The 19,084-nt window shown below is 37.2% G+C and overlaps 1 protein-coding gene across 2 annotated transcripts in view; it reads right to left on the bottom strand.

Annotated features, from left to right (window-relative positions):
- STRBP (spermatid perinuclear RNA binding protein) overlaps positions 1 to 19,084 on the bottom strand; it is a 60,026-nt gene that overhangs the window by 22,917 nt on the left and 18,025 nt on the right. For both annotated transcript variants that reach the window (XM_011965497.1, XM_011965498.1), the window contains 6 exons: positions 13,475 to 13,566; positions 12,855 to 12,950; positions 11,601 to 11,712; positions 10,838 to 10,935; positions 10,515 to 10,626; positions 295 to 387 (listed from right to left, as the gene is read on the bottom strand). In XM_011965497.1, the coding sequence (XP_011820887.1) occupies positions 295 to 387; positions 10,515 to 10,626; positions 10,838 to 10,935; positions 11,601 to 11,712; positions 12,855 to 12,950; positions 13,475 to 13,566 (603 nt within the window). The remainder of the gene's footprint in view (positions 1 to 294; positions 388 to 10,514; positions 10,627 to 10,837; positions 10,936 to 11,600; positions 11,713 to 12,854; positions 12,951 to 13,474; positions 13,567 to 19,084) is intronic.

The raw sequence follows: 19,084 nt of genomic DNA on the forward strand, positions 1-19,084 counted from the left end.
AGGAGTTCAAGACCAGCCTGGGCAACTTGGCGAAAATCTGTCTCTACCAAAAATACAAAAACTTGGCAGGGTGTGGTGGCATGCACCTGTGATCCCTGCTATTTGAGAAGGCTGAGGTTGAAGGATCACTTGAGCCCAGGAGGTGGAGACTGCAGTGAGCTGAGATCATGCCACAGAACTCCAGTCTCGGTGAGAACCGATCTCATTAAAAAAAAAACCTTCACTTCTAATTTTTCTATCTGAGGCTACAAGTCCTCTCTAGTTTGCATCTATAAGAATAAAGGTTTTACACACTTTTCCTTAAGTTTCGTTTCATCTTCTTATTGGGGTCTTTATCATCCCCTAATCCATCTTCAAATGGCCTCTTTAGAGCTGAAGACCCAGCACCTAAAAAAAATTATGAGGGATTCATTATCAGTCAAAACAACAATTCTCTTACCGTACCACATGTATCTAACATGTTCAGGTAGGAAAATCTTAGGAATCACACCAAGGATCATACAGCTTTTTCATTGATCAGTTAAGTTACCATTATTTATAATCTAGAAAAGCAAATTTTTTTAAAGCAAATCTTGAAACAATATTATCACTTTTTATATTTATTTTTTTCCATTTATTCATATATACACACCAATATCTATGCCTATGGTATGGTCTGAATATGTTCCCCCAAAATTCATATGTTGAAACTTAATCCCCAGTGCAGTGGGATTAGGAGGTGGGGAACCTGGAAGGTGATGAGGTTATAAGGGTGGAGCCCTTATAAATTTGAAAAGATGCCTGAGAGGGACTGTTTGCCCCTTCTGCCATGTGGGGATACACAGCAGGCACCATCTATGAGGAATGAGCCCTCACGAGACAGCAAATCTGCTGAAGCCTTGATTTTGGACTTTCAAGCCCCTGAGGGCAATAAATTTCTGTTACTTGTAAGTTACCCAGTCTAAGGTATTTTGTTTTAGCAGCCACACAGACAGCATATATTCACATTATATGCATGAAGAGAAAAAGTCTAGAAGGCTATGTATCAAAATGTTAAAAAGTAGTTACCTCTGGTAGGATTTATTTTTACTTAATATCATTTCAAACATCTCTAAAATTTAACATTTATAACTTGTATAAACTTTAGAAGTCCACATGTTAAATCTTATACCTTTGGAAATCTGACTATCAAACTATAAAATATCCTTCTGCCTCTTCAAATCCTATTCAAAATTGTATTTACAGTTCACCTCCTCTATAAAAATGTTCTCTCATATCAAAGAGTTTTTATGGTATCAGAAATGTAAAGTCTTGTATCATTGTCTATTTCATATTTCTTGTGTGTCTTCAGTGCCCTTTGAAGGTCAAAGATATTTTCTCCTTGTCTTGTATCTTACAAACTACCTTAACACAAGACTTAGAAGCAACACAATGAGCACTGAGCAAAAACTAACCGAACTGATTAATAATCAGTTTCTTGGATAAAGCAGCCATCAGTTTATAATGTTGTCAAGCAAAAGGCAGGAACTTTGCTGTCCAAGTTAAAAATTATTAGAGAAAAGTTCATCAACCTATCCAAGTAATTTAAAGATCTCTTTATGTCTTCACTTTAAAAGTTAGTTGTTTTTCCTAAGGAAAATTATGCTCAAGATACTCATGCCACAAGATTTCCAGATTCTTCTAGTGAAAGCCTGTAATAATAATGAGATTATATATTTTCTGATCAAGATTTATTCTCCCTTGAAGTAAACACTGACTTCAGCATTTGCTTGGGTCAATATTTACCACTCAGGTCAATCAATCTTGATGTTCTCTTCAACAGAAGGCAACACTGGCTGAGTATTATATTTCATTTGCATTACATAAAACTATGAGTATGCCAGTCTCCTAGAATGCAGTCTTTAAGAGATAAAAGTTAAAAAAGAACTATGTCTATTCACTCTTCTGCTCATTAAGTTACATTAAAAGCAGTTCCTTGATTGCCTGGAAATCACAAACTAGCTTAAATGCACAGATCTCTTCTCTAAATCCTCCAGCTACATAGAGTTCCATGGATTAAGCTTCATTCTATCATTCCAGCCATTGGAAAGGGGCTGCAAAATGTGGGGTTAATCATAATAGCAACCTAAGGAGAAAAACAGCCTTGCTTTACAGAAAGTAGGTAGTTTTCAACCTTTACAATATCTGGTAATGAGAAGTGATCATTTCTGAGGCAACAATTTTTAAAAATAATATTTTCATATTTACCATATGCCTGACACTGTTAACATCTTACAGGTTATTAACTTATTTAATCCTCACGAGCACCCTCATGAAGCCATTACCTTTATTGTCCCCATTATAAATTCATTCACATATTCAACAATAAACAATAAATATTAATAGAGCATTTACTATGTGAAAGACAATTTTAGGCACTAGACACATAGCAGGTAACAAAACAATCTCCCTTTTCTCAAAGAGCTTACATATACTATCCAAAACTAATTACCACATATACTATGGTAGTGAGTGTAATGGAGAACAATTTATATGTCATGCGCATCAGAAAGGTATCACTAATAAGGAGACCTTTTGATGAAGACCTGAGAAAGTAAAAGAGTGAACTATTCAGCCGTTTGGAGAAAGAGTCCCAGGCAGAGAAAAACAAACAGCAATTACAAAAGTCTTAAGGCAGAAACATGCTAAGAAATGATACAAAGGCCTAAGCAGTTGGAGTGAAACGAACAAGGAGAGGGTGCTAGCAGTAGGTGAGAAGAGCCAAGCAGTAGTTCTCAAACTTCGGTGCCATTAATTGACAAAATATCAAGGATCCACTTCCATAGAGAGTAAATAAGTCCAAAAAGGCTTCCTGACTAGCACAATTAGAAAAACTGGACAAAACAAACAATAAACATCTGTTCCTGGACAATGAAGAATTTTAAAATCAAGATATGGGAGGTGAGCCTGGCACGGTGCCACATGCCTGTAGTCCCAGCTACTCAGGAGGCTGAGGCAGAAGGATTCATTGAGTCCAGGAGTTTGAGGCTAAAGTGGGTTAATGACTGCACCTGCAAATAGCCACTGGACTCCAGCCTGGGCAACATTGCCAAGCCATGTTTTAATTAAAAAAAAAAAAAAAGATATGGAAGGTGAAAGAAATTCTCTGCATTGGGAGTCACAACCTAGGGGCATCTTCCAAATCCAGAAGAGGTCACTAAGAACTGAAGAGAGTAATGTCAACAAACTCCCAGGTCTCAAGGAGTCCAAAACTAAGTTCAAGGTCCAAGCAGAGAAGGGCTGGTGAACACTCTACACTCTGGGTTGGGCCTCTGAAATGTTATACACTAGAAGTAAGATGAACTGGAAATAGTGTGACTCTCACAAGGACGAAAGCCCAGCTTCAAATTATCTTAATCCCTGACTGCACTGAAATGATCTAAGACTGCCAATTCCATTAGCCACCTCCCAGAAACAAATATAAATCCTCCCTGGAGGAAGATGGCATTACTCTACACTAATTTAAATTATCTACAATTGCTTATTTTAAAAATCCAGCTTCATAATAACCAGGTACATGAAGATATCATGATCAAAAATCAAGAGAAAGCACACACAATAGAAACAGACCCAAAATGGCCCCAGATGATGGACCTTTCAAAAACAAACTTACTTAAAAATAATTTCAGGCAGAAAATCTGAAACTATAACAGAGCCAAAAATCTATACATGAAAAATATAAACTAAAATCTGGAAGGCCTGAAGGGGAAATGACAAATCCACAATAGATGGGAATTGTCAGAGTTCTCTCAGTAATTAATAACAACATCTGAAAAGCACAATGAACAAGTGACCTGACATGACCTAACATGAAAAAAATATTATGACCCTCAACTGCAGAATATACATTTTCAGAGCAAAAAAAGACCATGTGCTGGGCCATAAAATAGGTCTCAAGAAATATCAAAGGACACAAATCATACAACACATGTTCTTCAATGACAGCGGAATAAGTAAAAACTCAAAAACAAAAGAATTAACTACAAAATCTTCATTTGTCCACAAATTAAGCAATGACATCTAAATACCCTATGGGTCAAAAAACTAGGAATAAAAGTAAAAAATAGCTTTAGCTAAATGATAATAAACATACAAATGTCCAAAGACTGTGATGTATGTGAATCTGTGCTTAAAGGAAAATTTACCATCTTAATAGTATATACAATAAAAGGCTGAAAAATCAACGATGTATTCATCCACCTCATACAGTTTAAAAAGAAGAGAAGCAAATTAAACCCAAAGAAAGTCATAAGGAAGGGAAACTACAGATAAGAGCATAAATCAATAAAACAGAATACAAACATACAACAGAAGACAATGAACAAAGCCAAAAGTTAATTTTCCTATAAAGACTAATAAAAATAATAATCCCCTAGGTGAGAGTCATTAGCAAAAAAAAACCAGGTACAAAATATATGAAAGAAGACATTACTACAAATACTACAGACAATAAAATGAGGATCTTATAAATTACTTTATTCCAAAATATTTTAAAATTTAGGTGAAATAGATAAATTCTTAGAAAAACACAGCTTACCAACACTGTCATAAGAAGATGGAAGTCCTATGCTTATTAAGAGAATTAGATCCATAATTTAAAATATTTCCACAAAGAAAACACAAGCCAATGGCTTCCCTGATTAATTCTTCCAACAGTTAAGGAAAAACTAACATCAAATTTATGCAAACTTTTCCAACAATAGAAAAAGAAGGAACGTGTCCTAACTCACCTTATGAAGCCAGCATAACCTTGAAGCCAAAACACAGAATTGGTGGCAAATCTAACACACAAATACCTGTGTTTTTGTGACTCGCCCACAAAAACCTACGTTTTTTATATATATATATATATATACACACACACACACACACACACATATATATATATATATGAGAGTGTTCATAGAAGCTTCAACTGTAAAAAGCCCAAACTGGACACTAACTAAATGTCCTACAATAGGGTAAGTAGTTAAATAAACTCTAGCTCATTCATACCATGGACTACTACTGAACAAGAAGGTACAAACTATTGACACATACAACAACCTGGATGGACCCTAAGGGCATTATGCTGAGTGTAAAAAAAAAAAAAAAATCGCAAAAGGTCACTTATTGTAGAATTCCATTTATATGAAATCATTGAAATGATAAAATTATGGAGATAGATAAATCTTAGTGGTTTCCAGGGATTAGGGATGACTGAGCAGAGACAGGCGGGTATGACTATAAAGGGGCAGCATGAAGGAGATCTTAATGGTGCTGGAACAGTTCTGTATGTTGATTGTGGTGGTGGCTACAGAAATCTACACATGTAACAAATGGCATAAAACTTATACATACACATTGTATCACTGTCAATTTCCTGGTTTTGATATTGTACTATAAATTTACATAGATATAGCCATCAAGAGAAACTGGGTGAAGGGTAAACAGGACCTCTCCTTATCATCTTTACAACTACCTATGAATATGCAAGTATTTTAAGATAAAAAGTTGAAGAGGGGTGGCGTTCTCCACAAACAGAATTGTTTCTTTGTGGAGAACAGATAGAAGGGCAAGAACAGAAGCAAAAAGACCAGACAGGAGGTGACTGCAAGAATCCAGGTGAGAGATGATGGCAGCTTAGATAAGGATGTTAGCAGTGAAGAAGCTAAATTCTATTTTTTTTTTCTTTTTTTTGGAGATAGAGTCTCGCTCTGTCACCAAGGCTGGAGTGTAGTGGCATGATCTGGGCTCACTGCAACCTCTGCCTCCCGGATTCAAGCAATTCTCTTGCCTCAGCCTCCCACGTAGCTGGGATTACAGGCACATGCCACCATGCCCAGCTAATTTTTATGTTTTCAGTAGAGATGGGGTTTCGCCATGTTGCCTAGGCTGGTCTTGAACTCCTGGTCTCAAGTGATCTGCCCACCTCAGCCTCCCAAAGTTCTGGGATCACAGGTGTGAGCTACCACCCGGCCTGGACACACTTTAAAACCAAAAAGGATTCGCTGACGTTTAGGATATCGGTGAACAAAAGAGGGGATTCAAGGGCAACTCGAAGAATCCGGGCCTGAGCAAACAGAGAGTTTCCAACGACTGGGACAGAGATAACTATAGAAAGAGAAGAGCAAAGGGAGAGCAAGGGCAGGAGCTTAGATCTTAGACATCTTAAGTTTGAGATGACTGCTGGACATCATGTATATTGAGGAGGCATTTTGACACTTGGGTCTGAGTTCAAGAGCTGGTAGTCTAGGATGGAAGTATTAATTTGGGACAATCTTCAGTATAAAAAGGTATTTGAAGACAAGAAACTAAATGAGGTCCCCCAAAGCATCAGTGTAAATAAAGAGAAATGGTCTGAGGACTGAATCCTAGGACACTTTAACATTCAGAAGTCAGGAAGACGAGAAAGAACAAAGACAGCTGAGGAGATGGCAACAGAGCTAGAAGAACCAAGGAAGCTGATGACTTGAAAGTCAAATGAAAAGTGGTATTTCATTTCAGAAAACGTGGCAATACCAAATGTTGTTGAGGATACAGGGCAAAAGGAATTTTCATATACTGCTGGTGGGAGTGTAAATGGGTATGTGCAACCATTTACTAGGTTGTTTATGTGTATACTTCAGGAGGCATGCAGAAGAATGCTCATGGCAACACAGCAGGTGGTAGTCAAAACTAAAGAACCTAAATGTCCTTCAAAAGTAGAATGAGTAAACTGTAGTATATTCATAATGGATACTACATACCTATTAAAATGAACTATATCTATGTGCAGCGACATAAATTAATCCCAAAGAATGCTGAACAGAAAGAAGCCAGTCACAAAAGATTAAACCTAGGACCCATTTCTGGGAAGTTCCAGGCAAACTCAAATTATTTAGGAAAGCATACACAGGTGGAAAATCGGTAAAGAAAACCCAGGAAATGGATTTATTTTCAGAAAGTCAGAAATGGTACTTCTTCATACAGGAAGGTAATGAGAAGGATAAAACAGATGGCTTCTGGGGCACTGATAAAGTTCTGTTTCTTAACCATGGCACGCACTGGTTTTACGAGTTTGAAAAAAATAATTATTTTTTAAACTGTAATTTTTGTACTTTTCTATATATGCACTATATCTCATTATAAAATAAATACGGGAGAGAAAAGTGTTCCTCTGTGTCAAATGTTGCTGAAAATGGCTAAGATGAGGACTGAAAACTAACCACTGAATGCAGTAACGTGAAGGTCACAAGGGATACTTCAGGCAAGTGGTGAGGAAGAAAACCTGATTAGAACAGGTTTAATGAGAATTCAAAGTGAGGAAATGGAGAAAAGAGAAAAAGGCTGCTCTTTCCCAAAGTGCTGCTTATAAAAAGGAGAGAAACGCAACTCTGTTGCGGGACCTACGGAATGAAGGGAGAGTTTGTTGGGCTTTTGTCTTTCAGATGGGAGACACTGCAGCAGGTTTTTAGGCTGATGAGAAGCATTCAGTAGACAGGGAGGAACTGACACTAGTGAGAGAAGAGATAATTTCTGGAACAATGTCCACTGGTAGGCAACAGGGGATGTGATATAGTGGATAAGTAGAAAGGTCAGTCTTAAGAGGCAAGGCAGTTTCTGCATAGGCAAGGGAGGGAAAAGCAAAGATAGGAGTTGATGCAGTGGGGCTTGGAGACAGTGATGAGAATATATAGAAGTTATCTCTTAATTATTTATCTGAGAAAACGGAAGCAAACAAGCTCATCAGATGAGTAAGGAGGTAGAGAAGGAGGTGTGAAATGTGAGAAAATGTGGAACAGTTATCTAGGAAACAGGAGAAGTCTCAAACTTACAGGATTGCCTGGCAACACAAATAGTCCCTATTAGATTAGTGTCACTGACTTAAAGGGAGAACAGTCAAGATGGCTGTTCTCCAACCATGTTATACGACCCAGTACAGACACAGAGAAGGTAGAGAGATGGATTTCAAACGGTTAGAATTTTGCCAGAAACAGAGGATCAAGGAAGTGAAGGTACGTGCTAGGGAGAGATAATCAAGGATCATGTAGTACAAGCACGGTAAGGACAGAAGAGAGAACACGAGGAGGATGAAGGACTATGCAAAAGTACTGGAATCAATGACAAGATTCCAGAAGTGAAATAAGGGTAGGAGACACAGTAATGACAAGAGATTGGAAAGTGGGATTCTTGAAAACATAATTACGGAAATAATACAGGTACAGTTACTGATGAAGACAAGAACTAGGCTATGTCCATAGAATAAGTAACCAAGGTAAGGCAGAAGATAAAATATGTGTAAGAGAAGAAGTCACAGAACTGAGACATTAGAGTCTTGAAAAAAAATCATCTGAGATGCATACGGAAATCACCAAGAATAGCAGTAACAAAGTTTAAACGTGAATGTCAGGAAGCTAGGTGCTGAAAGTATGAAAGCATTGGAGAGATCATTGTATAGCCAAAGCACAAAATGGTAAAGTGACTTGCCCAGGCCATGTAACTTTGACAGAACCATAACAGGAACACGGGCAGTCTGGTTCTATTTTATGCTATCAACTGACAAACCAGCAGTTCTCAAACTTTTGAGAAAGATCTTTAAAGTTAAAAAAAAAACTAAGTCACATAATAGTAAACATACTTTTACTATCCAGTGAAGGGGAAAATATAAAACCAAAAGAGTGGTTGTGAATCTGGTGACTGAAATAAAATTTTCTGATACTAATCATAATAAGAATCTAGATATATTTGTAACATTTTTATTCATCATTCCACAGACAATGCTTGATGTCACATGGGTATGTAAATCCCTTTCAATAATTTCTTCACCACTAAGCCAGCACCTGCTAGAAGAAAATAGTCTTCATTCCTCAAGTTACATTGAGCATTGGTTTATAACAATCATAGAATAGAATCTGGAGGATTCTTTCCCCTCAGGAATTTACAGTGAGGCACTGATTCTCAAACTTTTTAGCTGAGGAGTACTTTACACTATTAAAAAATTATTGAGCACCCAAAGTGCTATGCTTTGTGGGTAATATCTGTCAATATTCAGCATATTGAAAATAAAACAAACCAATTTTAAACACAAGAGTATAGAAAAGAAAACATTCCATTAGCCATCAGAGCAATGATCTCATCACATGTTACATGTAGCCTCTGGAAACTATACACTTAGGAAAGAAAGAGTGAAAAAGGAAAAAAAAAAAAAAAAACCCTTAATATTATTATTACTATTAAAACAGCTCTGATCTTGTAGACTCTCTGAAAGTCTTCAGACCCACTGGAATTCTGTCATTTAAATAAGCAGACTGGGAAACTGCACTATTTTGGTGATATCTAAAAGTAGAATAATTTCCATTGTTAGAGGTAGGCTGCATTCCAGGTGAAGAATATCTGGTATTAAATATTCCACTTTCTAGTTTAAAAGGAGAGAAAGAGAGAGGAAAAATATTTTTGAGGCCTAAGGAAGGCAGTAAGTGGATTTGCATTTGAGTATCCACTGTACTCTAGGCACTAAGTCAGGCATTTTAACCGGACAAGAGTCAATAAAATAAGAAAGAGGGTAGTATCCCTACTGAGAGAGATAAGCTAATTGCTCAAGGCCTAAAACTAGGAAGTGGTGGAGCTATGACTGGAACCCAGGTCATACTGACCCCAAAACCTACATTCTTTCCACTGAAACTCTGAATTCAACAGACTAATACAAATGGAAGATAATCCTGAATTTTCCAATATGCTTTTCTTCTCCTCTGTATTTTTGTTCTTTCCTTTGCCATTAGATAACATTTCCAAGCATGAGAAAGATAATCAAACTGATTAGTGATCGTGATAATGTCTCCTCCTAGCTTATGGTTGACTTATTCTCCTTAGACCAGGGGTTCTGAAATGATAGTCTATGCAGTAATGGCATCTGGCCAACATAGCCAAATGAGTTAGTCACTAATAAGAAAACATGATTATGTTACATCAGCTGATGTTACCTGATGGGAACAGAAGAGAAGAAAGTCAGTGTACTAGTCCGTTCTATTTACTGTATTAGTTCATTCTCATGCTACTAATAAAGACATACCAGTGACTGGGTAATTTATAAAGGAAAGAGGTTTAATGGACTCACAGTTCCACATAACTGGAGAGGCCTCAGGAAACTTACAATCATGGCAGAAAGGGAAGCAAACACATCCTTCTTCACATGGTGGCAGACGTGCAGAGTGAAGTTGGGGAAAAGCCTCTTATAAAACCATCAGATCCTGTGAGAACTCACTCACTATTACAAGAACAGCATGGAGGTAACCGCCTCCATGATTCAATTACCTTCCACCGGGTCCGTCCCACAACTTCTGGGGATTACGGGAACTACAATTCAACATGAGATTTGGGTGGGGACACAGCCAACCCACATCAGTCAGGAAGAAAGCTTCTTATACATGATTTGGATGCACAATTATTAAGTTCCCCAAGTTGTAACAAGAGATGCATCCCATGATCATCTCTACCAGTGCCAACCCCCAATCCTAATAAAAAACTTCCACACTCACCTTCTTTATCAGTAACTGACCAGGAATACTTCTGAAAAGGCTTACTAGATGGAAGGGGGTCCATCTCCAGCACTTTGTAAATCTGGCCAAAGGCTGATAGTCTCAGTGCGTGCTAAAGAACAAAGCATTATATTTAATCACATTTCAGTAGCCATTCATAAAGCCCTTAGAACATCTAGCTAAAAAGATACTCATAAATTCTGACATTATAACAGCAGAAGTCCCTAACAACACACAAGAAAAAAGTGCTCGAAAACAACAATTGAGAAAATCAAGTTATTTTATCTCGCTAGTAAGTCAGAGTGGCATGCTCAATCTTCTACCTGTGCACTGTGGGTAATATCTTCTTTTTGCTGGATGGTCATATAGCTCAGAGCATCTGTTGGGTCTCGCTCACAAGGATCATGAAGACCAGGACCACCTTTGGCAAAGGAAAAACACAAGTGTCATTTAGAACTGAATTTAGAATTCAGTAAACTGAAACAAAAGAGAGACAGTTGGGGAGAATGAAGAGAAAATGAAAACAAAAACTGAGGAACTAAGTTAAAAGTCTGCTCAGTTAAGTGGAGTAAAAAGGACACACTCTCATTTTCAACATGTTAGCACTTGTATGTCCTTATTTTATACTGGAAGTCATTGTATATCTAAGGCCAAAACTGAGTCTTACTCTGAGAATTTAGAAACAGCACAATGAATCAGCCCAAATCTTAAAGGGATTACATATGGAAAATAAGACCAAATTTAATTCTTCCAAATTTAAAACCAGACTACAAACAGAATGAACTTCATACATTTTAACTAAACATCTGCAATTTCAAATTCAGAGTTCGAGATAAAGCAAATTCAAAGCAGACACAATATATTATTAGTACCCTTTATGTTAGTATATATAAAACACAAATTATAATTATTGAAAAAGAGTTTTATAGCACTTTTCCAACACGCATTCTAGTTGTCAAAATTCCAAGCAAAAGAACTCCTATGCAACATTTTCCTGTGTAGAGGACAAACTTGGCATATATTTAGAAAAAATAAACTAAACTGAGATTTGCTGATTGTTCTGCTTCCAGAGTTTGAAACCCTTACCAGGAAGTAGTATTCCAGATGCCAAACACTCCATTACTCGTCTCAAGGCCTCCCCAGCGCCCAAAGGTCTATTACAAGTACCTATAGACTTTTCACATATAAGTTCTAGTGGCTAGAAGATATTAAATTACAAATTAGTACATGCACCAAGGGTTAAAAGGATTCCAGTTAAATGTGAGCTAACATTTCTATCTACAAGGGAGGCCAAAGAGTGCAATTCAATTTAATATTTAGGGCCCACTTAACATTTTCCCCATGATTATCAACCTTTACCCTGGGCAGAGTTTTTAAATCAAGTATTTTTAAGATTGTATCTTCAGAAGACATTTTTGTAACAAAAACTTTTATTTATTTACCCAGAAACGATCACTAAAGAAACTATGGTCTCTAATTCATTTAACAAAGACTTAACAAGCCCTCATGTAAGTTAGTAATAGCTAATAACTAGCCAGTGTGCAAAACCCAGCCCACCTATCTCCCACTTAGGAAGCACACAAACCACAAATATTTCAATATAATAATAAGACTTCACTTCAGACAGCCTGTCTCAAGTACTACAATTAGAACAAAGGACCAAATCTCCAGATTCAGTAAACTAAGAACTCATGATATTTTGTCAAAGTAATCATTGCTACATTCATTTATAAAATGATCTTTCATGGCTTTATTTAAATTGTTTCATAATGTTCTTAAGTTGTCTTGATTGGAGCAGGCATAATTTCCAAGTTAAGTCAATTTTACAATATATATAAATGATATCCATATGGGGTTAAGTGTACTGTTTGCCTGACTTTAATTACTAACATGAACTTATTTGTAAATGTCTCCACTCAAAGAGAAAGCTACAGAGGTATAGGATCCTTACACCAGCCTATTGGGTAATTTTCATGGTAATGCAAGGGGGCACCAAAAGAGAAGTGGGTCAGCCAAGGAGGCTTTTATAGGCAGCAGGTGAACAGTAAGTGATTAACCACCAGTGTAAGAAGACACTCACTTCTAAAAGATATAAAACCTTTTTGTCAGAAAAAAATATTTCAAGCCCTGTAACATGAATACAATGAAGTAGAAGAGGCAGGTTATATGCACAAAAGAAGGATTCATTTAAAAAGATGCTTTATTTTTTTCATGGCAAACATACATAATGCATGCCTTAACTAACTTAGGAGACAGCCATTTTAAAGTAACATCTCATTTCTATAGGATTTTCTCCGCTGCAGCTTCCAAATTTGCTTTTAGCCATATTTAAGTACTTACCCATCCTTTCAATGGTGCCCATGTGGGGACTCTGTTGCACAAATCACGCAGAATGCGGAGGACAATTACACATGATTTTAATCCATTTGCCCTTGCCTAAAACAAACAAAATGATTCCAGATATCCCTATTGAGATCTATTCTTCATTTTGGGCAGGTTCTTTCAAGCGAATACTAAGTAGCAAATTATTCATCAGTTATCAAGCAAACAACAAAAAAAAAAACCAATTAATCAAAAGTAGTAAAATTGAGGTTTAAAAGGTACATTTTAAAAATAAAAGGACCATAATATTAAAATTAATTTCTTAGTCTCATGGCAACCCCACTCCAGGCAATCAACTAATTTAACCTTTATCTTTTCTCACGCATTTTGATTTTATAAGCAACCATCTGAAATTCAGAATACTAGGCCAAAAATAATTATATGATAATAAAACATCATGAACTACAGAAGCTATACTAGGCACATATCTAAATTAACTCAATTACTCCAACAACCACACTATGAGCTAGAAAGCACCCCTCATTTTATGTAGTACACAGAAACCAATTAAGTGGCAGATGTTCCAAATGAAACTTGCGCAAAGCTTAATAACAATAAGATAGTAACAAAAAGCCAACCTGAAACCATTTGGCATGTCGAAGAGACGCCAAGGCGTTCAGGCATTTCTGCCTGTCCAATAAGTCCGGAGGATCTTTCATCGAAACATTTTCTAACGGTAAAATGGGATAAAGAGAGACAGATACAATTTGACCAAGGGATTCCTATCAAATTATCAAACAATAAAAAATAAAAAGAATAATAGCATTTGAGTGAACTAATAAGACTCCCAGAAAATTTCCTGATTGGGCTGTGTTACTTTTTAAAAAAATTATGTGCACTATGATTATTATTTAAGTAAAGAGTCATCAGAGTAGTTCTGTGCACAAATACAATGAAGCATGAAAAATTCATTCTGTAAACAAATCAATGACAGCTGCTACTTACAATCTGGGATCTTATTAAGCATGTATAACATCTCAGGGCACAAAATAAGTACATAGCACTTTTTCCTTTGGCAGGACGTAAAGAAGGGAAATCTGGGACCAATAGCATTAACAACTTTTTTAACAGAAGAAATCTCTAACCATTTTTAAGGAACACTGGAAATCAATTATGTCTCATATCAATGAGATATATTGAGAATATACTGAGGATGACAATTTTTTTACACTAGTTAAACTCATTCAACAAGATAACCATTAACAGAAACTTCACCCCATGATTGAGAACTCAAGTATCACTTTGGAATTCCCTATTCTAAACCAAAATTATTAAAATTACAAATATAAAATACAGTGAACTATGTTTCAAGTTTTATATGCCTTTTTAAAATAAAAAGCAACAAAGAATACTATTTAATTATGGCTATTCAGCTTGCCTTAGTTGGATGAAATGGCCCAAAGCAGTAAATACGCATATTTGAGAAGATGTCATATGATACGAAATTCCAGTTTAGACAGCCAAATTTATCTCCTCTAAGCTACTGAAAAATGGGCTTTTAAATTTTGGGGGTTGGTACATTATTTAAATGTACACAATATGCAAATGCTTCTTGAGTAATAATTCTTTGTTTAATACAATTAAGTCAGATTTACCATTCTCTTTAAGAATTCTCTTAAATATAAGACAGCCCACTAACACTTCTTCCCAGCATTGCCATGACAGTAACAGATCGGATACAGGTAGTGCGTTTGTGTGGGCCAACTAATAGAATGTATGTATTTCTAAATGGGAGGCAAGAACAATGATACTTTTTGATTCCTTCAATTATCAGAGGATCCTATTACAGCAATCAATGTTTATTTTGTTGTTGTTGGTTTTTTTTCCTTTTTTTGAGACAGATTCTTCCTCTGTCACCCAGGCTGGAGTGCACTGGCATGATCTCAGCTCACTGCAACCTCCTCCTCCCAGGCTCGAGAGATGCTCCCACCTCACCCCCCTGAGTAGCTGGGACTACAGGCATGTGCCACCATGCCCAGCTAATTTTTTTGTAGATATGGGATCTCACTATGTTACCTAGGCTGGTCTCGAACTCCTGGACTCAAGCAATCTGGCTGCCTTGGCCTCCCAAAATGCTGGGACTACAGATGTGAGCCATCACACCTAGTCAATGTTTATTCTAATTGATGAAATGTCATTAACTAAAAAAGGCATAACGCCAATAGAAAACAAATTTATTAAAGGAAGAACTGTGGTTCTCTTTACTGGCCATGACACTGTAAAGGCTGAAGTGCTATACACTTATTTTCTGACCAGGTGAGCTCTACACCAGTTATTTGCATTGTTTCCCATTAACCACTGCTAACAAAATCAGAATACAATGTTTTATTACTCCCTTTTACTCATAAAATGGGAAGCCTCAAAAAGGATTATTACTCTGATTTATAAATATAAACAAATGTAACATGGGTATTCATTTCATAGGTGATCAATTTTGTCTTTATAGTGATGCAAAATATACAAGTAGCTCAGTTTAATGTTTCTATGTCAAAATGGTTAACTGTGGTCAATACACGCATCTGTGTAAAGCTCACATATCAGATAAAACAAACTACTGTAAATGAATGTTTAGAATCTCTTAAAAGTTAGATATGACAAAAGTTGACTGACTGCTAAGTAATGTAATCCCAATAAATAGTATGGACCTTATTTTTTAAGATGTCAATTTTTAAATGAATACTATGACAAGCTAAATTTTATTCTATCATCTTACCAAGTAGGAATGCCAGGAAGAGGGAGACAATGGAAGAGGGAAGTAAGGTAGAGGATAGGAAAAGGCAAGGCAAGCCAAAATTCTTATTGTACTTTCTAATATTTTCATCCAGGGATCAGAGCTTGTAATCAGCATCTTACTCTGATTGTAACACAGATATTTTTAATGGGAGACAATGGCAAAAATATTTTGGTAAGTTATTTCATCCCAAAGTCCGATTGTAACCACAAACTCTTATTTTAGAAAACTGAGACAGCGGCTTGCTACAGACAGTCAACATTTGAAGACAACAGATTCTATGAAAGAGATGAAAGGGACAGGCACTGAACAGAAGACTTGCACCAGGTTCCCTCTTCCATCACCATCAGAATGACCATGTTTCTTCATGCTCTGATAGTCAGAAAATCAAAAGATCCAAAATGGCTTCAATATTCAGGAGGTAGAAAACAGTAGAGGAGATATAATAATTCATCTCATTTTATCTTTTTCAAAGTTCTTAATACTAAAACAATATAAATTCATACAGTAGTACAGTGCTACCTATAAGCATAGATTTCCTGTTTCCTTTATATAATTAATAATATACAGTTTTATGTATGTTTTCATTCCTTTGAAAATAACTTCATTTAATCTGGCAATCGCAAAGCTGCTGCTGGGAAAACACTGCTACTCCTGGTAGCAGAATCTCAAGTTTAATATTTCTGAACTTTAATGTAGGCATTTAAATTTTGAGGAGGATCAAAACTTTTCTGATAACACATCTTGGAGTTCTTAATTAGAAACAATAGAACTGTGAGCCATTTCATTATCTCCTACAGTGACCGGTGAAACAGATAAGGAAGAGCATGGGAGGCAGGGGTTGGAAGGTGACAAAAATGCCAAAAGCAAAGAAATATAGCGGGTTTTTTGGGGTTTTTTTGTTTTGTTTTGTTTTTTGAGACAGAATCTCACTCTTGTCTCCCCCCTGGAGTGCAGTGGCATGATCTCGGCTCACTGCAACCTCCGCCTCCTGGGTTCAAGCAATTCTCATGCCTTGGCCTCCCAAATAGCTGGGACTACAGGTGCACGCCACCATGCCCTGCTAATTTTTTGCATTTTTAGTAGAGACAGGGTTTCAGCATGTTGGCCAGACTGGTCTCAAACTCCTGACCTCAGGTGCTCTGCCCGCCCCAGCCTCCCAAAGTGCTGCGATTACAGGTGTGAGCTACTGCACCCAGCCAGAAATACAGCTTTTAAGAAAATCTACCACTCAGTAACCTAGCATCAGGGCATGAAGGTACACACAACATTCTGGCAACGGACGCACTAGAAAGTCTATTATGCCTAACCATGTTCATTTGGTTAGAGGTTAAATCAGTGACCAGAATCACACTATACTACAGGAAATGTTGGTTGGTTTCTCTCAATGCCTTACATGCAAGCTAGCTATCCATCCCTGTTAACAAAACACTAACCTGGAGAAGGGGCAGGCAAAAAAACAAAACATGATTGCATTAAACAGGAGTTATATGTCTGGAACCCGGGCTCTTCAAAGTTAAAATAACTGAGCTCAGTATCATGAGGGGCTCCTTGACAATCAGGATGAAACGGAGCTACCAAGTCTATGCTGACAGAATTTTCTAATCAGCCTAAGAATATCCTGGCAGCCCCTTCTCTCTCGACACCTTGACGCTTTCTGGAGAAAAGACATGCCCTAAGCCACTGTCCATGCAAAACATGGGCACATAATAATATAAACAGGTAAATGTAGCAATAAGGTAGAACAGAGAAAGCACTGTTCTCCTAATTTATGTGACTAACGTCACTCGGTATGACTTTTCTTCAGTGGCAGTCTGCCACTGGAAAGACAGTGCCTAAAAGTTTGCCCTGGATTGACCGGGTGCAGTAGCACACACTTATAATCCCAGCACTTTGGGAGGCCAAGGCAGGCAGATCACAAGGTTAAGAGATCAAGACCATCCTGGCCAACATGGTGAAACCCCATCTCTACTGAAAACATAAAAATTAGCTGGGCATGGTGGCCAGTGCCTGTAGTCCCAGCTATTCAGGAGGCTGAGGCAGAAGAATCTCTTGAACCCGGGAGGTGGATGTTGCAGTGAGCTGAAATCGCGCCACTGCACTCCACTCCAGCCTGGCGACAGAGCAAGACTCCGTCTCAAAAAAAAAAAAAAAAAAAAAAAGTTTGCCCTGGATAACATAGATCCAGACACTAGGGAAGGCAGGAAAATAAAGCCTGCTGCATCATTATCATCACAGTTGTGATGGCTGTGCTGTAAAACCTACTGCCTTGACCCTAGCAAGACACATGCTAGTGAATTTCTACCAAGAAGAGCAAGTTCACACTGGTACCAATATGAAGCAACTATGAGGCAACTTCTCTGAGAGTCCCTGAAAATCTGCCCCAGTACTGAGGAGAGAGGTGTGTCTTAGTCTAAGCCACAAGTGTCTCTGTAGTTTCCTTATCCACCTGGTTTCAAATTGCATTATAAATAAGCAGATAATTTATCACCCCCTTCAATAGCAAATATATTTCTAATTTAAAATCACAAGCACCAAAAGAAATTGAGACTCTGTGTGAAGCTCAGAATGACCAGATCAGCCTAACCACTCATGCAGTAATCTTAGACAATAATGGGAAGTAGCCTGCATACTAGACGTAAAGTCAGGAGAGCTGGGTAAAATGTGAGATTTTCCTCATTTGTAAAATGGCAATTAGCTACCCCATAGGGTCGTGTGAGGGCTTTTAAAATAAATCATATATGAGGAAGTGCTTATCACATGGTAGGTTATAAAAATATCTTAACAGAGATTAATCTTCAATATATATTACTTGAGCTATGAGATGCCCATTAATACTTCTTACACACTAGAGAGTCCTATTTAATCAGACAATATGCTGACTATGTTAATTCACTTAACAGATTTATAGGGCTTTTTAAAAAATCATCTACTATGTATCAGGTATCCTTAGAGATGCTAAGGATAAAGGACACGCAAAAAGACACCTGAATTATAAGATACAATATACCAGGTTTTTATCATTAGCACTGCATAAACCAGTATACTGATTCTAATACTACACATCACTGGGTGTTGAAGAGTTTAACTGTGCTTGGGTTGACTTCTTCTGACCCACCATGTGCACATGATTTTCACTGTTAAGGCAGTTTGAGTAGGTGGGTTCAATAAGTTGACAACTACTATTTACTGAGCAACTGCTTTGTGCCAGTTATTGTACAAGTCACATTACATAAATTCTCTCACTTAAAACAACTTTCTAAGGTATTTATAATCCACACTTAAAAATGAGGAAACCTACCCAAGGTCACACAGCAATAGCAACTAATGGAGTTAAGAGTCAAACAAGGCCAGGCACACTGACTCACACCTGTAATCCTAGCAGTTTGGGAGGCCGAGGCGGGCAAATTGCCTGAGCTCAGGAATTCGAGGCCAGTCTGGGCAACATGGCAAAACC

Source organism: Mandrillus leucophaeus, unplaced genomic scaffold (genome assembly GCF_000951045.1).
Source record: "Mandrillus leucophaeus isolate KB7577 unplaced genomic scaffold, Mleu.le_1.0 Scaffold729, whole genome shotgun sequence".
In the NCBI taxonomy this organism is placed as follows: Eukaryota; Metazoa; Chordata; class Mammalia; order Primates; family Cercopithecidae; genus Mandrillus; species Mandrillus leucophaeus.